Source organism: Alligator mississippiensis, chromosome 1, assembly GCF_030867095.1.
Source record: "Alligator mississippiensis isolate rAllMis1 chromosome 1, rAllMis1, whole genome shotgun sequence".
Classification (NCBI taxonomy): Eukaryota; Metazoa; Chordata; order Crocodylia; family Alligatoridae; genus Alligator; species Alligator mississippiensis.
This window is the reverse complement of record NC_081824.1, coordinates 408,288,228-408,306,215: the sequence shown is the minus strand read 5'-3', so window position 1 is coordinate 408,306,215 and position 17,988 is coordinate 408,288,228. Positions and strand designations below refer to the sequence as shown.

Genomic DNA, 17,988 nt, shown 5'->3' with positions numbered 1-17,988 from the left:
TGGAAACACTGCGAAAGCCCCACATGTTTCCAGGGGCAGCCTAGTACAGGCTGAGCCCCTCCCAGGACTCAGCCAATCAGGTTGTTCAATTCCCCACTTTGGCAGGGAGTTTAAAAGCCCTGCCCAGAGCAGAGCAGGTAAGTATCCCCTGTCCTAGGGGCTGCAGGCTATCATAGGCATGCTGGGTGCCTGGCCCCATAGCTGGGCATGGGGCGTGGGGCACTTCTGCTGCAGGGGCTTCCCCCCCAACTTGGCACAGCTCTCCTGAGTCCTGCTTTGCTTTGCCGCTGCACAGGAGTGGAGGAGAATTTCCCCCTCCCCTTCTCTGCACTGCAGGGCAGAGTGGGGCTCAGGAGACCAGTGCCCGGTGGGGGGAAACCGTAAAAGTTAACACTCATTAAAAGTTGTTGTTTGATTAAGTTTATTTATTATGATTTCACTTAGAATTCTAAGTGGTGAGCTTGACTTTTTTAAAACAGCTGAAGAGCAGCCTGTATGCTGCTGTTCAATGGAGGTCAGCCCCATGATGGGCTCCCTCAGCCAATCAGAGGCTTGCAAGAGCCGGCCCTAAAAAACACCTGAAATGATCTCCAGCGATCCTGCAGGGAGCCAACTTTTCCCTCTGCCGCAGCCTGAATTACACTTGTCCCTACCTATAACTTCTCCGGCACCTTTTTTCTTCTACTATAATGAGAAAGCTGATATTCTGGTGACATCATGATTTCCATGGTAAGGCATTTCTTTCAAAAATACTAAATTATGACCCCTAAAGAATTAAGAGGCAGAAACTGAGAAATGAAGATGAAAACACCTGTTTAAGAACAAAAAGTTGAAATGATTGCTTACGGAGTAAATTATTCTTTCTTGTGTGTTCCAGTTTAAACGAAAGAGGACTTGGAATTAAAATTACCTTTTATTTCTGATAGGCACAGTCACTGGCATCATCTTTATCCACACGACAGTTATTACGAATTTGTCGACGGCTATCTCAGTATCCAGATGAAAGTCTTTATCATGCTGTCGATAAGGCCTGTCTCTCCAGGTAGAAATACTAATTTTATTGCAGAAGTTCAGACTCCCTCAAAAACTGCTCATATGCTCAGCTGATTTTTAAATGTGGGGTTTTTTTAGGAGTTAGTTACTAAAATAACTATTCACAACCTTTTGTAGGCTGGGAATGTTAAGATTCAGTTCTATGGCATTCCTAGACTTAAAACTCAATTTGAAATGAATCATGCAGCACTTCTTTTCTAATCTGTGTTTCAGGCACATGTTACCTGGCCACAGGTTAATGCAGTTAATGGCATGATAAAACAAGGAATAAGCCACCAAGTTATTACACAAAAAAATGGCTAATAACTTCTGTGGTTGGTTCCTATCATACCATTCATTGAATATGTGCCCAGGCTTGGGGCTCCCAGCCTTCAGAGTGCATGGGACCCCTTGACTCTCACATGCTCTGGAGGCTGACAGTGCATATCAGCTCCCAGCCTTGGAGGACCATCGATGTCAAGGACTCTGATGTGCCCCCAAGGCTAGGAGCATGATTAGCTGCTGCTAATGCACCCTCAGGGGTGCATTAGACACCCCCACAGCTGGAAGCAGCGGTAGAACAGCACCATGTGCCCCCATGGCTGGGAGCCATCAGCTGATCCAGGCTCCCAACAGTGGGGATGCGCTGTGCATTCCTGCAGCTGGGAGCCCAGATTAGCTGATGGGTCCCAGTCTTGGGAGCACATGCTGTGCCCCTGTTACTGGGAGCCTGGATCAACTAACTGGGTTCCTGGCCACAGGAGCTTGCCAAATTGCTGCTGCAGGGGGCAACCGGGATCAAGATTAGTATGCTAGCCTCCTCCTGTACCAGCATTATGGCATGATGGGATAGTCCCACAGTCATGCCTCCTGTGGTGCATGTGTGGCATGGTAGGAAGCACAATTGTAAAAAACAAACAAACAAACAAACAAACAAAAAAACCCAAAAAAATCACATATCAGATCCCATCACACTTTTATTTGCATATGTGCCAGATGCCTCAGATGCTGCATAACATTAAAAATATACAAATAGGATCTCATTTCATGTCAACATTCTGGGGTCACAAAAAAGGAAAATCATATTGAAGGTCATAGGAGCAGGGAGCTGGAATAGATGACCTTTGTGAGTTCCCTTCCAGCCCTACTTTCCTATGATCATATATTTAATAAAATCTAATGTGGTTAGATGTTGATTGGAATTTTGTACTCATTAAAAAAAGTTTTAGTTCTCAGATTTCTCAAAGGAAACAATCAAGTTATGAAAAGGTTTCAAGAAAAAAGAGAGAGGAAGAAAGTTTATGGGCCCAGATCCTCAAAGTATAGAATACTCATCTCCTGTTGCTCTATGGAATAAATCAAGAAAAAAGAAAGCTGAGGGTAGATAAAATTTCCAATCCAGGTCTAATGGACTGTTGTAGGTGAAAGCCACTAACCTTCAGTTCTATTTTATTCCTTCTTTAAACTAGTTTCATAAAGCATTGTAAACTCTTAAAATTAATATTTATATTAATATGAATTTTAGGAGTGAAATTTAGGTTAGACTTAAGGAATGCTATCCTGTATGACTTCGCTAGGTTTGTCTTTTTTTTTTTTTTTTAATCCAGATGATTTTGAAATTTGGGGTTATTGGTGGAAAGTCAGATGGGGTTTCCTATGCAAGAAGTCCTATTTCCTTTCCTAAGCACAGACAGAGTAGGTGAAATGTTGGAAACTCTCCAAGTGGGACAGGAATTGACATTATTTAGTGTGTGAGGCCAGGAAAAAGCTTCTTGCTGATTTTTTTATTATAAAACAATCCAGACTATTGAGAAAAGTAAAAACAAAACAAAACCTTTTTCCTTTTCTTTTAACCCCTTAATTTAGGTTTTTGCCAAACCTTGCAAGATCAGCTTTGCATAAAAATTTGCTGGATTCTGGGATTGAGACAAGTCCAGATGATATAAGGAAACTGGAGGAGAAGAATTATAGTTGTAAGATTTTATTTATTACCTTTTTTTGTTCTTTTATGAAAATGACTCAGTTGCTGAACATGCGAACTGTACTAAATGATCCTTATTTAGGCATAGTTTGCATTCTTTTGCCTTGGAATGTAATGTGATTCTATTGTCATATTTGTGTAGAGGGTCCGTCATACTCTGGGCTGATGGACCTGTGCATCTACTTTTTGTTTTAAATTTCCTGGATCAAAAGGGTCCTTGTCCACAGACTTTAATGGGCTCCTTTCCTTTAGCATACTTGACAACTGCACTGCTCTTCATGCTTTTCAGACATTTAAAGTTTTTGGTGTGATCTCTCAGTATTGCTCTCTCTGTCCCATGCTACTTTCTCCCCTCTAACATCCCTTTTGCCTCATCCTCTTTAATGTTACTAACATTTCCTCTCATTACTGTCAACAGAGCCCTGTGATCTCTCACGCCGATTATGGCAGTCTCTCTTCTGACTCCCCAGACTATACAAAGCTTTGGTGCTAAAGACAACTTCTTTCCCATCTCTCTTTTAATGTGTTCCTCCTCTCTTTGATAGTCATCTGAGTTTCATCTCATGCTGCATCATGTTTGAGCTCTTTTTATTGCCTTCAGTGCTGAATATAAAATTATATGTTCTAATATCTTTCATCTCATTTCTTCCTGGTGCCTTATCTCCCCTCTATCCTATAGCCTTACTGATCTGTTCATTTCTTTTTCTTGTTCTTGTCTTCATGATTTCTGTTAGACAGCTCACATCGAACAGACTGCTGCTTCCTGTCCACTAAGCCCTTCTTTTCAGAATACTTAATTTCCTTTCTCCCCACCAGTAATCTCTGTTCCTTCCCTGCATAGTTGCTCAGGCTTTTGTCCTACATGTGTTTATCTTTTCTGCTTTCATTGTTGGCTCTCTAGAACATGCATATGGCACTTCCTATATATGTGTGTATATTGCACATATATACATTACATAGTATACATTACATATGTATATGTGTATGTCTATTTATATATGTACTTTTCTTGGATTATGTACTTATATATGTACTTTTCTTCATTTTTAGCACTTACTATAAATGCCCTAGTAATCCAGCCTTATTTCAGTTTCAAAACATACAAGTAGAAATTTGAGGCAAATGCTAATTTCATACTGGTTAGAAGATGGCATGAATTATAGTCATGTGACTAGAGATTAATTTCTTGGAATACAAAATTGAATGTTTTACAAAGCTAAATACAGATATGAAAAAGTTTATATTACTGTGTTAATGTATGACATTCAAACATATTTATGATGTGTAATATTAGAAATACTGCAGTTTTACTAGGAAGCTTATGTCCACGCTATGGAAATTTCATGACAACTCAACATGCAAAGCCTTATCACACTTAAACTAAACAAAACGAAAAGGCAGTGGAGAGCATTCTCTCTCAGTATGACATTCCAGGTTAATCCAATCTGGTAGGAAGTCTGAATAAAGGAAAAGGGCAAATATCTGTTGGAGGTAGAGCTGCTTATCTGGAACTGCTGTGTTATAACGTAACTACTTGTAGCATACTGTTGTAGTTAGTATAATGTTTTAATGATTTTTCTATCTGAATTACAGCTGGAGGTTCCTTCAAGAAGGACAGATTTAGCCATACCTAGATGCTAAATGTTCCTTCCCACCCCCTTTTTATACAGATCTTGTGCTGAAAAGAGAAACTTAACAGTGACTTAATGTAAAGGAAGTGATTTAGCATGCTGTTTTTAGAAGGGGATAAATGATGGAACAATTTTAGTAGCACTCTGAGGGCACGTGTAATGTGCCCCTACAGCGCCATTGTTACTGCCCTGGCATTTAGTATTTCCTTTTGGACATACTAAATGATGGCACAGTAACAGCACTGTACTGCACTGTGCAGTGACGTAGCATCACATGTAGACACGCCCTGATAAGAACAAGTGAGTATCACATTAAACCAAAGCAACTATCCACAGTCTGCAGTGATACTTTCCCCTGATACTTACAGTCCTGTATGATACTTTCCCCTGATCATTTTACCAATTTTGTCATTCATTGTTACAGAACTTTTTACAATTTGTGTGGTACATGCTCTTGAAATTCACTAATAATCAGTATTTTTGTAGCATTTAAACCATAGAGCTTGATACAGCTCTTGTTTTGACATCTTTTCTTTAAAAATTTAGAAAACCAAATATTTCTGGCAAACCTTAGTAATCCATTGATTGCTGCAAATATATGTATTGTCTCTTACATGGGTAGTTGACCCGTCATCTATGCAAACCACCTAAAAGTAATCCCTTGGTTTGTTTTTGTTTTTATATAAAATTTCAAGATGAAGTACATAATGGTATTCTGAAGATAGGGTCTACCAGTATGCCGATCTATAACCCCAGTGAGAAAATGAAAGTGCCTGATGTTCTGTTTTATGAAAACACCCAGGTAAGTGCACTTTCTTGATTATGTAGGTGCAATGGACTTTGCTAAGCATTGTAGTAATGAACTTTCAAAGGGTATATTTTTTTAACTGCCTGAATCAGGTTCATATTGTGACCATGGAAAAAATGCTAGCTTCTCACTGAATTTGGTGCTCATTTCAGATGACTGAAGATCAAGGTTCATAACCATACTTTCATATAAGGAGATTATAACATTCCTGGAGGTGATTCATAAGAAATAAAGGAACTGCTGTTGCCCTTTTGGTTTTGTTTATAATAATTGAAGTTTTATTATTGCTGCTTGGTTATAGCACCATTTTTTATGATGGGTGAACAGTTATAATATTCTATTTTTAGAAGTCTAGAACTTGCAAGTTTTACAGGCCTGCAGTAGGTAAATTGGAGTAGGAATTTCTAGTATATACTGTTAAAGAAATATTAAAACAGTTGAATTATTTTTGGAAAATCTTTTACTGCTCGGTTACTTTATTTGAAACATTTTTGGTGCTCCCTCATTATGCTTATTAACAACTGAGTGAAATCACAAACTGTCTACATAATATTCAGTTGTTGTTTTAACAATATTCAGGGATATTGAAATGTTATCTGCAGTTGCTCTACAGTTATTCCATCCCTTGCACTCTTATTGCTTCTGATTATAACTATGATTTATTTATGCGTATTTGATGCACAAGTCCTAGGATTCTGAACTGTCTGAAAGCCATTTTTGGCCAGAGTTCAAGAATTTCTCAAGAGCTATGTCGTACATATGCAGATCACTTCAATAGGATGTAATGGTTAAAATCTCTGTTATGATTGGTGTCAATTTTGTGCCATTTGGACCTAGCAGCAATACTGCCTCAGCTTTTCACACCCTTCAACTGACAGAGAAACTACAGGGAAAGGAATTAAGCCAAATTATAAAGGACAGAAGAAGGTGTATGTGCATTAGGGTTGTACAACGCTTCAGTCGCTGACTCAATTCAGAGGTGATTTGGCAGCCGAATCTCCAAATAGAATCAGGAGACCCATTAATCTCTCCGAATTGAATTGGAACCCTTGTGCATTTAGCGGTGGACCTGGAAGTGGACCAGAAATGCTTTGGATCCACTTCTGGGTCCACCACAAAGTGTGTGGGGGACTCCCTCTGGCTCAGCAACTGGTGCCTTCTGGGTCTAGGGGGAGGGCACCTGGTGTCCCCCCATGGCCGATCACCATGCTGGTGCGCTTTGCGGTGAACCTCCCCCGCACTCAGAATAAAATCTTCAGATTTCAATTCAGCTGAATTTCATCAGGACAGTGATCCAAATCAACTAATTGAATCACTGTCCCCTGAATCCGAATCGAATACTGCCCACTTCACACACCCCTAATGTGCATGTCCTGAAAGAAAAAAACACAGGTCCACCTTCCAAAGGCATGTCCATTTCTCTTTACTAGATGGTAATCTTTCTTCTCCACACAATGTAGAGGTATCAGCACTATTAGTCCGCTGCATCTGAACCACAGGATCTGCCTGTTCAGTTGGAGCAGTTTAAAAAGGGGAGAAGCTGCTGCTCAAGATCGCCTGGTAGCTGGTGCACTCTAAGGCTAGGTGCAGACATTCAAAAGGCCCAAGGTGGAATTGATTGAAGTTCAGTGGTTTTTTGTAAATGGTGTAGTTTTAAACTAGTCTTTGTGTGCCAAAATTCTGTTCTGTTACAGGTATAGGCTGGTTTCCAGTCACTTAGCAGTAAAAGTGTAATGTCTGTACCTGGTCTAAATGATATGTGCACACACCCCTGTAGTGACATAAGCGAGCTAAGTTGCCCGAGCTTTATCCTTGAATGAAGTTGGGTAAAAGTTGGAGGAGTTTCACTACATTTGTAACTGTTACAGCCAAATAGCTTCCGTGCTGTCTCAAGCAGCAGCAGCTTTCCTACCCCTCAGACAAACATTCACTTGGAACAGTTTCAATGTCCTCATGAATGATGTTGCCCCTCCTGCCCCCCTCCCAGCATAGCCTTACCAGTACAGCCTTCAGCACCTGCTTTAGCTGCTGCACGTGTATAGGTGTATGTGCGCACACATACCAAATCAATTAAAAAAAAAATTAAACTCATTTTGCACAGTCCCAAAAATTTCAAATTGATAAAAATCAAATGTTTAAAAATAAACATTGATTTTTGCCATCAAAATAAAAAATAAAAATCAAATTCTGCTAAGCCTAAGAATATGCCTCTTAAAACAGTTAAAAATAAATATGCTGAACCTCCATGAGCTACAGCCTCAGTATAATTAAAAATGAGGAGCATGAGAGCTACTAGATATAATAGTTTGAAGGACAGGTTAGGTAACTTAGGAAACCATCTCCTTTTCAGTGAACTTCAACATGTAGGAGCTAAAGTCAAGGCACTTTCACTTAGGCCTAGCTGAAACATTTTCCAAGCTAATTTGAAATAAACTGTTTATTTCATTGATGACCATTAAACCCTCTCTTCAACAGATTCTGAAGTTGTAAATGTAAAATGTATTTTGAAATGAGAAGATTATGTATCTAAACATTTTAGGTTGTTTTGTTTAATAAAACCAAAGCTTATGTGCTGTTTTTGTATGTAATTAAATTCCAGATATAGTGCAACATCATTAAAACAAATCTCCCTGTAACTAGGAGAAAAATTCATTAAAAGAGGGTGTTTACAATAAAGTTAGTCAATGTCTGCATTGTAAGAATGAGAAAATCATTTCCTGCCGGTGGGATTTTTAAAAGGGGGGTAGGGTTTGTTATAAACAGATTTGTTACCATTATGTATTGTACCATTCTAATGAAGCTGCTTGGCACAAATTATGAGTAACAGTTAAGTTCCTAGTAAATAAGCAGTATATCAGCCACCATTTTCTAACACACTAAATATATCACTTAATAAGAATCTGAAAATATTAAGCTATATAGTTTTTGAAATAAATTATATATAGTTATATTTATACTATACAGCAAAAAGATGTACTAAATCTACTTCAAAGGCATTATTTAGTTGTAAAGCTATCCCTTTAGAAAATAGCTGAAGTACAAGTGGGAAAGTTGAGTGAAATTATTTAAATGGAAGATTTTCACATGTAAATCAGTCTACCTTGTTTTATGTCTTTCCTGTTCTTTCTTTTCTTCATAGGACAAAGTTTAGTCTTCACTGTATAGGCTCTTATGAAAGTGATAGACAGGTCACATAATATGAACAAATGAGAATGTTCTTCTTCCTTAATAATTCTACTACATGTGTGAGGTTTTGTTCTGCCATTTCAGTAAAGCACATCATCTCTGAGATTCTCACAAATGATATTCCAAAACCCAAAGATGCCCTTATGTATTACTCTTTTTGCTTAAAGTAGAGAATAACTTCAGTGATTACAAATTGAAAATATTGATCACAACTTATTTTAGAATACTGTTTTTTCCCACTTTAGGCAGCACATGTCATTAAATATGTATGGTAAAAGACATTGCTCCAAATATTTTACTGATAGCAGTATATAGAGAATTCTTCAAAAACATAGTAGTGCACTACCAACTAAAATTAATTTTCTTCTTAAGTCTTGTATTGCCATCTCCCACTTCACTGTGATGGTCTCAAGTGTTCTGATGATGATTTTGTATCCCTACACATCTGCTGAAGGATGAAACTGGCATAAGGACAAAAAACAGCATTCTGTGATTTAGTAAAATAAACTACATTTACTTATACACACACAATCCTGGGACTTCAGTTTGGGAAGGAGAAGACTGAGGAGGGTAGAGGTCTGTAAAAAACATGAACAATGTAGACAAAGTAAATGAGGAACTGTTATTCACCAAGCCCCAGAGGACTTGAACTAGGGGTCACCCTCTGAAGTTAGCTGGAAACATGTTTAAAACAAGAGTGAGTCCTTTTTTACACAACACATAGTTAACTTGTGGAATACATTACTACAGGAAGTTGTAGAGACAGATAGCATAGCCATGTTCAAAAGGACAAGACAAATACATAGCTGAAAAATCTATTAATAGGTATTAAACAACATTCAGGGATGTATCTTCTGGCATTTCTAAACCAGTGATGGTAAATGCCAGGGAGGATAAGGAACAGGGGATAGATCACTCTAGATATACCCTGTTCATTGTTTTTCCTATAAAATATCCACCCTTGCCACTGTTGGAGAGAGGATAGTAGACCGTGTACCTCACATACCTCCCCCGGGGTGCACACAATGGCCGAGAGCCCCCCACCATACTCCTGGACGTTCTGCCTGGGCTCTGACTGACCCATCACAGCCCCAGGGCCCCATTTACCTCAGCCCCTGCCCCTGCCCCACTCCTTCCCTCACTGTGGGGGCCTCGATCTGCTCCCCCCACTAGTGGTACATGTACCACAGTTTGGGAACCTGTGATTTAAGTTATGCAGTTTCCTATAAGTGGAGTACACAATTTCCTTTAAATCTGTTTTTTCCAACTGCTGAAAAATTGTGGTGCATGTGATTTTGACATGGCTGATTAAGATTTGCAATATTAAGCATAATTTATAAGTTTTATTAAAAACATTCCCCTCTATCTAATTTTGAGGGAGTTGGAAAAATAAGACCGTTTTCTCACCACACCAAAGGAGTATGGTAATAATGTGGAGTTACTGTTTTTAAGAAGCTAGTACTATGCAGATAAAATAATAATGCTGAAAGAAAAACTAGTAATGTTTATGTAAAGACAGGCTCTCCCTTTTCTGAGTACCCTATCTGACCTACTTACAGATGACCTATTTTCGTTAGATAGAAAGGAGGATACACAAGATTTTGTTGCTAGTAAAGCAGCCAGCATTTTTCACATTGTTGTTTGCTAATTACATTTTTAAATAAATCTATTTGAGGAGAACAAGTTTACGTTAAAATTTTCCTTCTTACATATATTACCAACTTTATACCTTTTATAGGCTTTCATTAGTATAACTATAAAGCATTTTGCTTTTGAATACAGTCTAATTCAGATGCAAGAAATATAGGAAAAGCTGGATTTAAGATTGTTTTTTTTCTTTGTTTTGCCTCGTTTCCTTTGAAAATAAACATTAATTGGAGTAGAAAAAACTTATCTTTGAGCTCAAGGTAGGCCTAATGTCTTACTTTTAAGTTTGTATAAGTGAATGTAATTTAAGCACATAAGATCAAATTAGCATCTTGGCACATATGGCATGGCAGGAGGTACAGTTGTTGGGTTTGGGGATTAGATCCCAACATGCTATTAAGGGAACATCTGCAAGTAGGAGTGGACTGATAAAGATTTTTTGGGCTGATACCGATAGCTGATTATTAACAAGCCATATCGGCCAATACTGATCCGATTGCCAATATGCAAGCCCAGCAGCTTGGAGAACAGCATCCAGCTGTTAAGTTGGGGTGGGGGGTGGAGAGGGCCAGATCAAGGACTCCACAGTGAGGCAGGGAGTGGGGCTAGGGCTGAGGCAGGGGTAGGCACTGCCCAGCTGGGGTGAGATGGGGCAGAGTGCAGGATGGAGCTCCTATGGGGCGGGGGGCTGGTTCCCACTGCTGTGTGCACCCCAGGGGAGACATGGGGGTCACGTGCTCCCAGATCTGTGCACAGAGCAAGGGAGGGCTGCTACTGAGCTTGGGGCCAGGGGTGACACTGGGCTCTTCCCAGTGGGTGGGCGTTGGGCCAGGGCTGTGCTCGGGGCAGGTGGTGGTGGTGCTGGGAGGGGGGGCTACAGCAAATTTTTGGGTGACTAGTCCACCCTGTAGTGCCCCCTCCCAGCGCTGCTACTGCCCACCCTGAGCACAGCTCCAGCCCAAACCCTTTGCCAAGCATCACCAGCACCCCAAGCACACAGCGGCTGCCTGGCCTCGTTTCATACACAGATCCAAGAAGTACATGCCCCCCATGCCTCCCCCAGGGTGCACACAGTGGCAGGAGCCACCCCCCTTCCCCATGCTCCCCAGATGAGCCACTTGCGGCGCTGTCCCACACCCCACCCAACCCTGGCTTGGCAGCACCTGCCTCTGTCTCAGCCCAAGCCCCACTCCCTCCCTCACCATGGGGACCTTGATCTGCCCCCCCCCCGAGCCCTTCCCTCCCCCACACCCCTTCCTCCCCTGTTCCCCCCAGACTTACCAGCCAGATGCTGATCTCCAAGCTGCCATGCTGCATTCCTGGCTATGTGCATGCTGTGGCTGTGCCCATGCACGCAGCATTTATTAGTGACATTAATCAGCCACATTAGCCACAAAAAGCTGATTGGTGATAATGCAAATTTTCCTTTTATCAGTGCTGATATGATATGCACCAGTGTATCGGTGCAACTCTATCTGCTAGCCCCCTCAGTTCCTCATCTGTAAAACAAAGATAATGTATCCTTTTTTTGTTTTGCTTATTTAAATTAATGGATTGTCTTTGATAGTATGTCTACACAGTGCTTAGCACAATAGGTACTTGAACCTGGATGCTCCCCCTAGTCATTATGTACAAACAAATAAATAATGGTAATTTTAATAATTGAACATGGAGGTGACAAAACACGGTTGTGCATTAGTAGGTTCTGCAGCCAAAAGGAATAATTGAGGTTTTAGGTTAGAGGCACAAAAAGCCAATTAAAATAAAGGGAGATGTGGCATGTTTTTGGGAAGTGCCTAGGTTTATGATAATCAGACATCCAGAGCCAAGTAGAGTGTAGGAAATTATGGAGATAGAGTTAAAAGACATATACTTTGTTTCAATTACTGTACAAATTCCCTCTGCATATAATTACAAGCAGGCTAACAATTCCATTTCACAAAAATAGAAAATAATTGTATGCATCGTGTTTAAAAGGTTCTGGTAAAAATATTTAACATAATTTCTGCATACTATATTCACTATTCTATGTGTATAATCCTGCACTTAAGATGGTGTTTTATGTTTCTAGCACATGATGGTGATGGAGGATATGCTAAAGGACTTTTTGCTAGGAGAACACCTGCTTTTAGTTGGCAACCAGGTGAGTTAGAAAAACTATTTCTTCAGTACATGGGCCACAGTTTGTGGCAATAAATTGAACCTGTATTTGTTGTTTCATGTGCTAGTATCTGTGTGTGCTGTTGGGCTATAGTTTCAGAAAATCAAATTATTCCAGAGAACTCTAAACCTAAGAAAACAAAATACCAAAAATCTTCTGTGTTGGAAAGATTCTTCTCAACTAGTATGTGGTGAAGTGGGACTCAGACTAGCCACAGTGCTAGTTTTCCCCGCTTGACTTTGGGCACACCCTCCCACCTGACTTGCCTGCCATGCCTTGTTGTTAATTAATTATCAACTTAATTAATTAAGGCGGGAGGCTACCCATTCTTGCCCTCCTGCCAGGGGGCACTATCTGCAGCTCCATTCCTTCCCACAACTGCAGCCCAAGCCTTGCAGATGGCATCCAGGTGATACAGTGCTCCTGGCTTACTGCCGGACCAAGCTTGGGCCTTGTTGCCAGGCCTAAGACACTCACATTCATACTGCCCTCCGCTCATGAGGGCCTCTCACAGGGTCTCTTTCACGCATCGACAACTTAAGCTACCTTGCTCCTGCTCGGAGCAGGCCCCTTAGGCCATAGGCTTAGCTAGTTCGTACCTTGGGTGGCAGACGTACTGTCTTTTGGGCCTCTCCCATGACCCTCATTGAGGTAGTGGCTAGCCAATTACCTGACCAGGTCTGAGCTCCTTCTGGGAGCAACTCTCTCTCTAATACACATACACACACTGGACTCTCAGCCCTCTGGTTTTCCCCCACTTCACTGGGGCTCCACACCACCCCCTTCACTCAAGGCCATGGGACTTCCCTCTCCAGCGGGCTCAGGTGGCCATAGCCATGCCTGGCCCCAACTATCTTTCCTTAAGGTCTTGCACCCCACAAGGCTCAGGTGGCCACAGCCGTACCTGGCCCCAGTTCTCACTTCTTGGGGACTTGCATCCCACAGGGCTCAGGTGGCTGTAGCCGTGCCTGGCCCCAACTACCTCTGGTGTTACGTGACCCACCCGAAGGTGAGGACTAGGGTTAAGGCGCCCCTACCCGCCTTTCACCGGCGTGATAACTGGGTTGGCATTTCCTGGGAGCTCCTGCACCACTGAGAGCCCCACCAGGCCACTCACTCCCAGCAGGGTGCAGTTTTAGGTTATGCCCAGGACCAGGAGCCTCCAAACCATCCCCTACAGCTCCTGCCCTTACCTCCAGGATGTTATGTAGCCTTGCAGCCAGGTAATGTTACTGCCTAGGCTGCTAGCAGTGGACTGCCCTGTTTATATGGGTGGCCAGAGATCTAAAATGGTCACTGCAATCAAGTACCTGCTGGCTGCTTGGCTCTGCTCTTAAAGTGGCAGGCACCAACAGTGCCCTGCTACACACCTTCCCCCTTAAAATAGTTCCTGGGGGAGGTTTCCCCTGCTGCTCCTCCAAAGCAGGCTCTCCTTGGAGCCCGTGAGAGCCCTCAGGTGGCGAGCACCCCTAAAGGTGCTCCGCCACACAGTACTTTACAGGTACATGGAAAGCAGAATGTGTCCATTTCACTTACTCCATGTGCTTTTCAGTCTTGTTAATCCTGCTAAGAATGAAAGATAAAATCTAAAGCAGTAGCAAACTTGTTCCTCACTGTTTGCATGGAAGCTTAATTAATGGTGGAATAGAAATGATGAGTCATAGAACCCAAGGAATATACCACTGGAGGGATTATCATCTAGTCCTCTGAAAAAGGGTCAAGTTTGCCTTGAACATCCCTGACATCTATCTGAATTAAATAGGTATCTTAAAGTTTTCCCTGATAGCTAAACTAAATGTTCCTTAAGCCTGTTCCTTCTTGTTCTACTTAACATAGAAATGGAGAAGTCTTGATCACTGTGTACTTTGTAAAAACTTTTTACATATTGAAAAAGTTACCCCTCTGTTTTGATGCCCCCCCCTCAGTCTGTTGTTTTATAGACTAAATATAGCCTGATTTTTTTCTACTTTTCCTCATAGATTATGGTTTCTAATCCTTTTGTCATTTTTATTGCTATGGACATTCTCTAGTTTTCACGCATCTTTCTTAATGTATGGTACCCAGATTTTATGAATGTTGTGGATTATGGAATTTTTAAATAATATTTCTGTGTTAACTGTGTTCATATGTTATAATGTTGTGTGACTTGGTTTACCTATAATGCTAGACCACGGGGAAAAATTGGTTCATAGAGTCCTGATAAGCAACAGGGTTGCCTATGTGTAGGATAAGACAAGATGGACTCGTAGCACATACAAAGTCTTGAATAGCTTTGTCGACATATAAACAAATGTGAGAGGTGGTCAGCATGCAGGAGGCTGGGCGGAAAGATGGATATAACAATGAACAGGGGAGGCTGAATGAAAGGGGTTGACAGCTCCTTGCAAGAAAGTCTCTGGAGAAAGATGACTAGAGGATATTTGAGTGCTCAAGGGCCTAGAAAAACTGAAAAGAAAACAGCTGTACACTTTTGCAGAGACTCAGGGCTGTGTATTCTGGACTGAGGACAGAGGGACTAATTAACCCCTTGGAAGGGGGTCAGGCTACCCCTGGCTATGTGGCCTTTTCCCCAACAAATGTGAAAAAAATATGAAAAAATTGTCTGCTATGCTGCTTGGAACTTTTACTGCATTTGGTCTCCCCAACTAGAGGCAAAGTCCTTCTCTCAAAGGCAAAACTGGATGCTAGCTCCTTATTAGGGCCACAAAGTACCAGGGAAGGTAAGAGACCAAAATACTGGGGTCTCAGAGTGTGAAGGAGCCTGGACTCCTCTCCTTGTTCTAGAAGCCAAGACTGGGCTGGCTTTGGGGCTCTCTGAATGACCAGAGAAGGTGGTCCTTGAGTAAGCACCTTCTGGAGGGCACCTTGTAAGAACAGGCAAAATAATCCACCTGAGGCACTAAGTGGAGTAGAATAATTACTTCACATGCCTTACACACTGCATCCCTATTAATTCCCAGAATGAGATTTGACATTTTTTTTGTAGCAGCTTCTCATTCTTGACTCATACTTACTGTGCTGTCCACTGTAATCCCTAAATTTTTTTCTTCAGTATTACTGCCTCGCCAGTTATTTTTTGTTTGCACATTTGATTGCTCTTTCCCATGTGTATTAATGTGCAGTAGTTATTGGATTTCACCTTGCTGATTTCATACCATCTCTCTAATTTATCAAAATCATTTTGAATTCCCTTTCTATTCTTGAAACTGCTTGTGACTTCTCTCAACTTTACATCCTTGGCAGTGTTTTTGGGTGTCTATTTCATCATTCAAGTTGTTAATGAAAATTATATGGGAACCCAGATGGTTCCCTCATGGGATCCCACTTGAGATATGCCCTCCCATTGTTGACAGGCAGCCTTTGATAACTTCTTTTTGTAAATGCTTATTCAACCAGTTCTACACCTAGATGACCATTATATCTGGGCTAGGGACAGAAGTTACACATAAACCAGTTTATGTGATTGGTTTAAACCTGTAACAGAACAGAAGTTCTTTCAAAATGGCCACAATTAGTTTAAGATAAACCTGGTTGGATGAGGAATCAGGCTTAACTGATTTAGATTAAACCAGCGTATGGAACATCTGTCCCAGATCAGTTCCCAATTTTAAGTTAACTCACAGTCCTCCAGCATCCCAGCATGCTTGGCAGCCCTGATCTGTGCTCCGACAGAGCAAGGCTAGCCCCACCCCCAGCTGTCACATTGCTGAGGCACTAAAGTTTCAGCTCCCCAGCCTGCTTCCTGCTTAGGCTCGTCAGCCCAGAGGGACAGGGGGCAGAGGAATGGATGCCCTCTAGCCCCAGGCTAAGGGAGGGAAAAGCTGCTGTGGCGGGAACTTTTTGCTCCTCCCTTCCCCCCCCCGCCCCACAGCCCATTGAGCCGGGCAAGGTTCAGCTCATCCCTGTCTTCTCCTCAGCCTCCGTCTCCTAGAGGCGGAGAGTACACCTCTCCCCGCTCCTGCCTAGCACTCGATCCCCCTGCTGGGGTCTGGGAGGGGGCAGCCCGCCCCCATAGCTCGAGCCAGCTGGGATGGCCCCAGCCCTGCACCTTCCCCAGCCATCACATATGAGGGGTGTGGGGCAGGGGCTGGGAACACCCCCCCGCCCCATGCCAGTCCCCCCCTCCCCCCTCCCAGCCAAGGTCTGCCTGGTGTGATGAGAAAAGCACCCTCTGAGGATTTTTTTGTATCCCTAGAGCTTGAAGCCAGCCAGCCCCACTCCCTTCTCAGCCATCTGGCTGGGGAAGGAGTGGGGCTAGGGCTGTTGTAGTCCAGCTCTGAGCTGCAGTTAGACAAAAAGCCCCCAAGGTGGGTGCTTTCCCTCACACCAGGCAGACCCTAGGTGGGGGAGGACAGTGCCCTCTTGAAAGTGGGTTTCCCACCCCTCACCCCTCTTGAAGGTTATAGCGGAGGAGGGGGTGGGACTGGGTACTTCTCCATTCTCACCTGCTCCCCCTGCCACTTCTCCTGTCTCCTCTCAGAGCCCAAAGGCTGGGGAAGGGGCGGCGTTAGGGTGAGCTGGCACAGGGTGGGAAGACCTCTGGCACATGCCCTCTCCTGCATCCCGCAGACCCCAGCTGCCAGTCAGGCCTGGGCTGCCCACTGAGCTGGGTTCAGCAACCTTAGATAGCCTGGCCATGAAGGGTGGCCCACTTGAGTGCCCCCAGGCTCCTAGCATGGGTCAGTGCAGGCTTCTGCCTGTCTTGGCCACCCAAACACTAAATGGGAGTTCAGTTTGTTGCCAGTTCAATCTACGCAGCTTAGAAAAAACTGCAAAGATAGAATCTATTTTGCCTGGGGCCTTTTGAACCTCTGTACTTAGCCCTAGACCAGTGCTTCCCAAACTTTTCCTCAGCATGATTCCAGTTATGGCCCCATTTCCTCAGCATGGCCCCTCACTCCTAACCCACAGCCCCTCCACCCCTGTGACCCCATCCACTGATGTTGCAACCCCAATTGGGGTCGCAACCCACAGTTTGGGACCCACTGCCTTAAGTGCCTTTATAAGTGGGACAATCTCAGAAGTCTGCAAAAGACTTTTGAGGTTCAAAAGATACATATAATAGAATGATAGAAAATTAGGGCTGGAAGGGATCTCAGGAAGTTATCTAGTCCACCCCCTGCTCAAAGTAGGACCATCTACAGCTAGATCATCCTAGCTAAGGCTTTGTCTACCCAGGTCTTAAAAAACTCCAAAGATGGAGATTTCCACAACCTCTCTGGGTAGCATGTTCCAGTGCTTTACTACCTTCCTTGTGGGAAAGATTTTCCTAATATCTAACCTAAACTTCCCTTGCTGCACCTTGAGACCGTTGCTCCTTATTCTGTCTTTTTCTACCACCAAGAACAGTCTAGTTCCATCCTCTTCAGAACCACCCTCCAGGTAGTTGAAGGCTGATGTTAAATCCCCCCCCCAAGTCTTCTCTTCTCCAGACTAAATAGGCCCAGTTCCATCCACCTTTCCTTGTAAGTCATGTGCTCCAGCCCTCTAGCCATTTATGTTGCCCTCTTCTGGACTCTCTTCAATTTGTCCACATCCTTTC

The 17,988-nt window shown here is 42.7% G+C and overlaps 1 protein-coding gene across 1 annotated transcript in view; it reads left to right on the top strand.

Moving 5' to 3' along the window:
• The window catches only part of VWA8 (von Willebrand factor A domain containing 8), a 308,581-nt gene that overhangs the window by 115,040 nt on the left and 175,553 nt on the right, over window positions 1–17,988 (top strand). Inside the window, exons 17-20 of the mRNA XM_059724552.1 lie at window positions 927–1,042; window positions 2,899–3,005; window positions 5,340–5,446; window positions 12,357–12,428. Of these exons, the coding sequence (XP_059580535.1) occupies window positions 927–1,042; window positions 2,899–3,005; window positions 5,340–5,446; window positions 12,357–12,428 (402 nt within the window). The remainder of the gene's footprint in view (window positions 1–926; window positions 1,043–2,898; window positions 3,006–5,339; window positions 5,447–12,356; window positions 12,429–17,988) is intronic.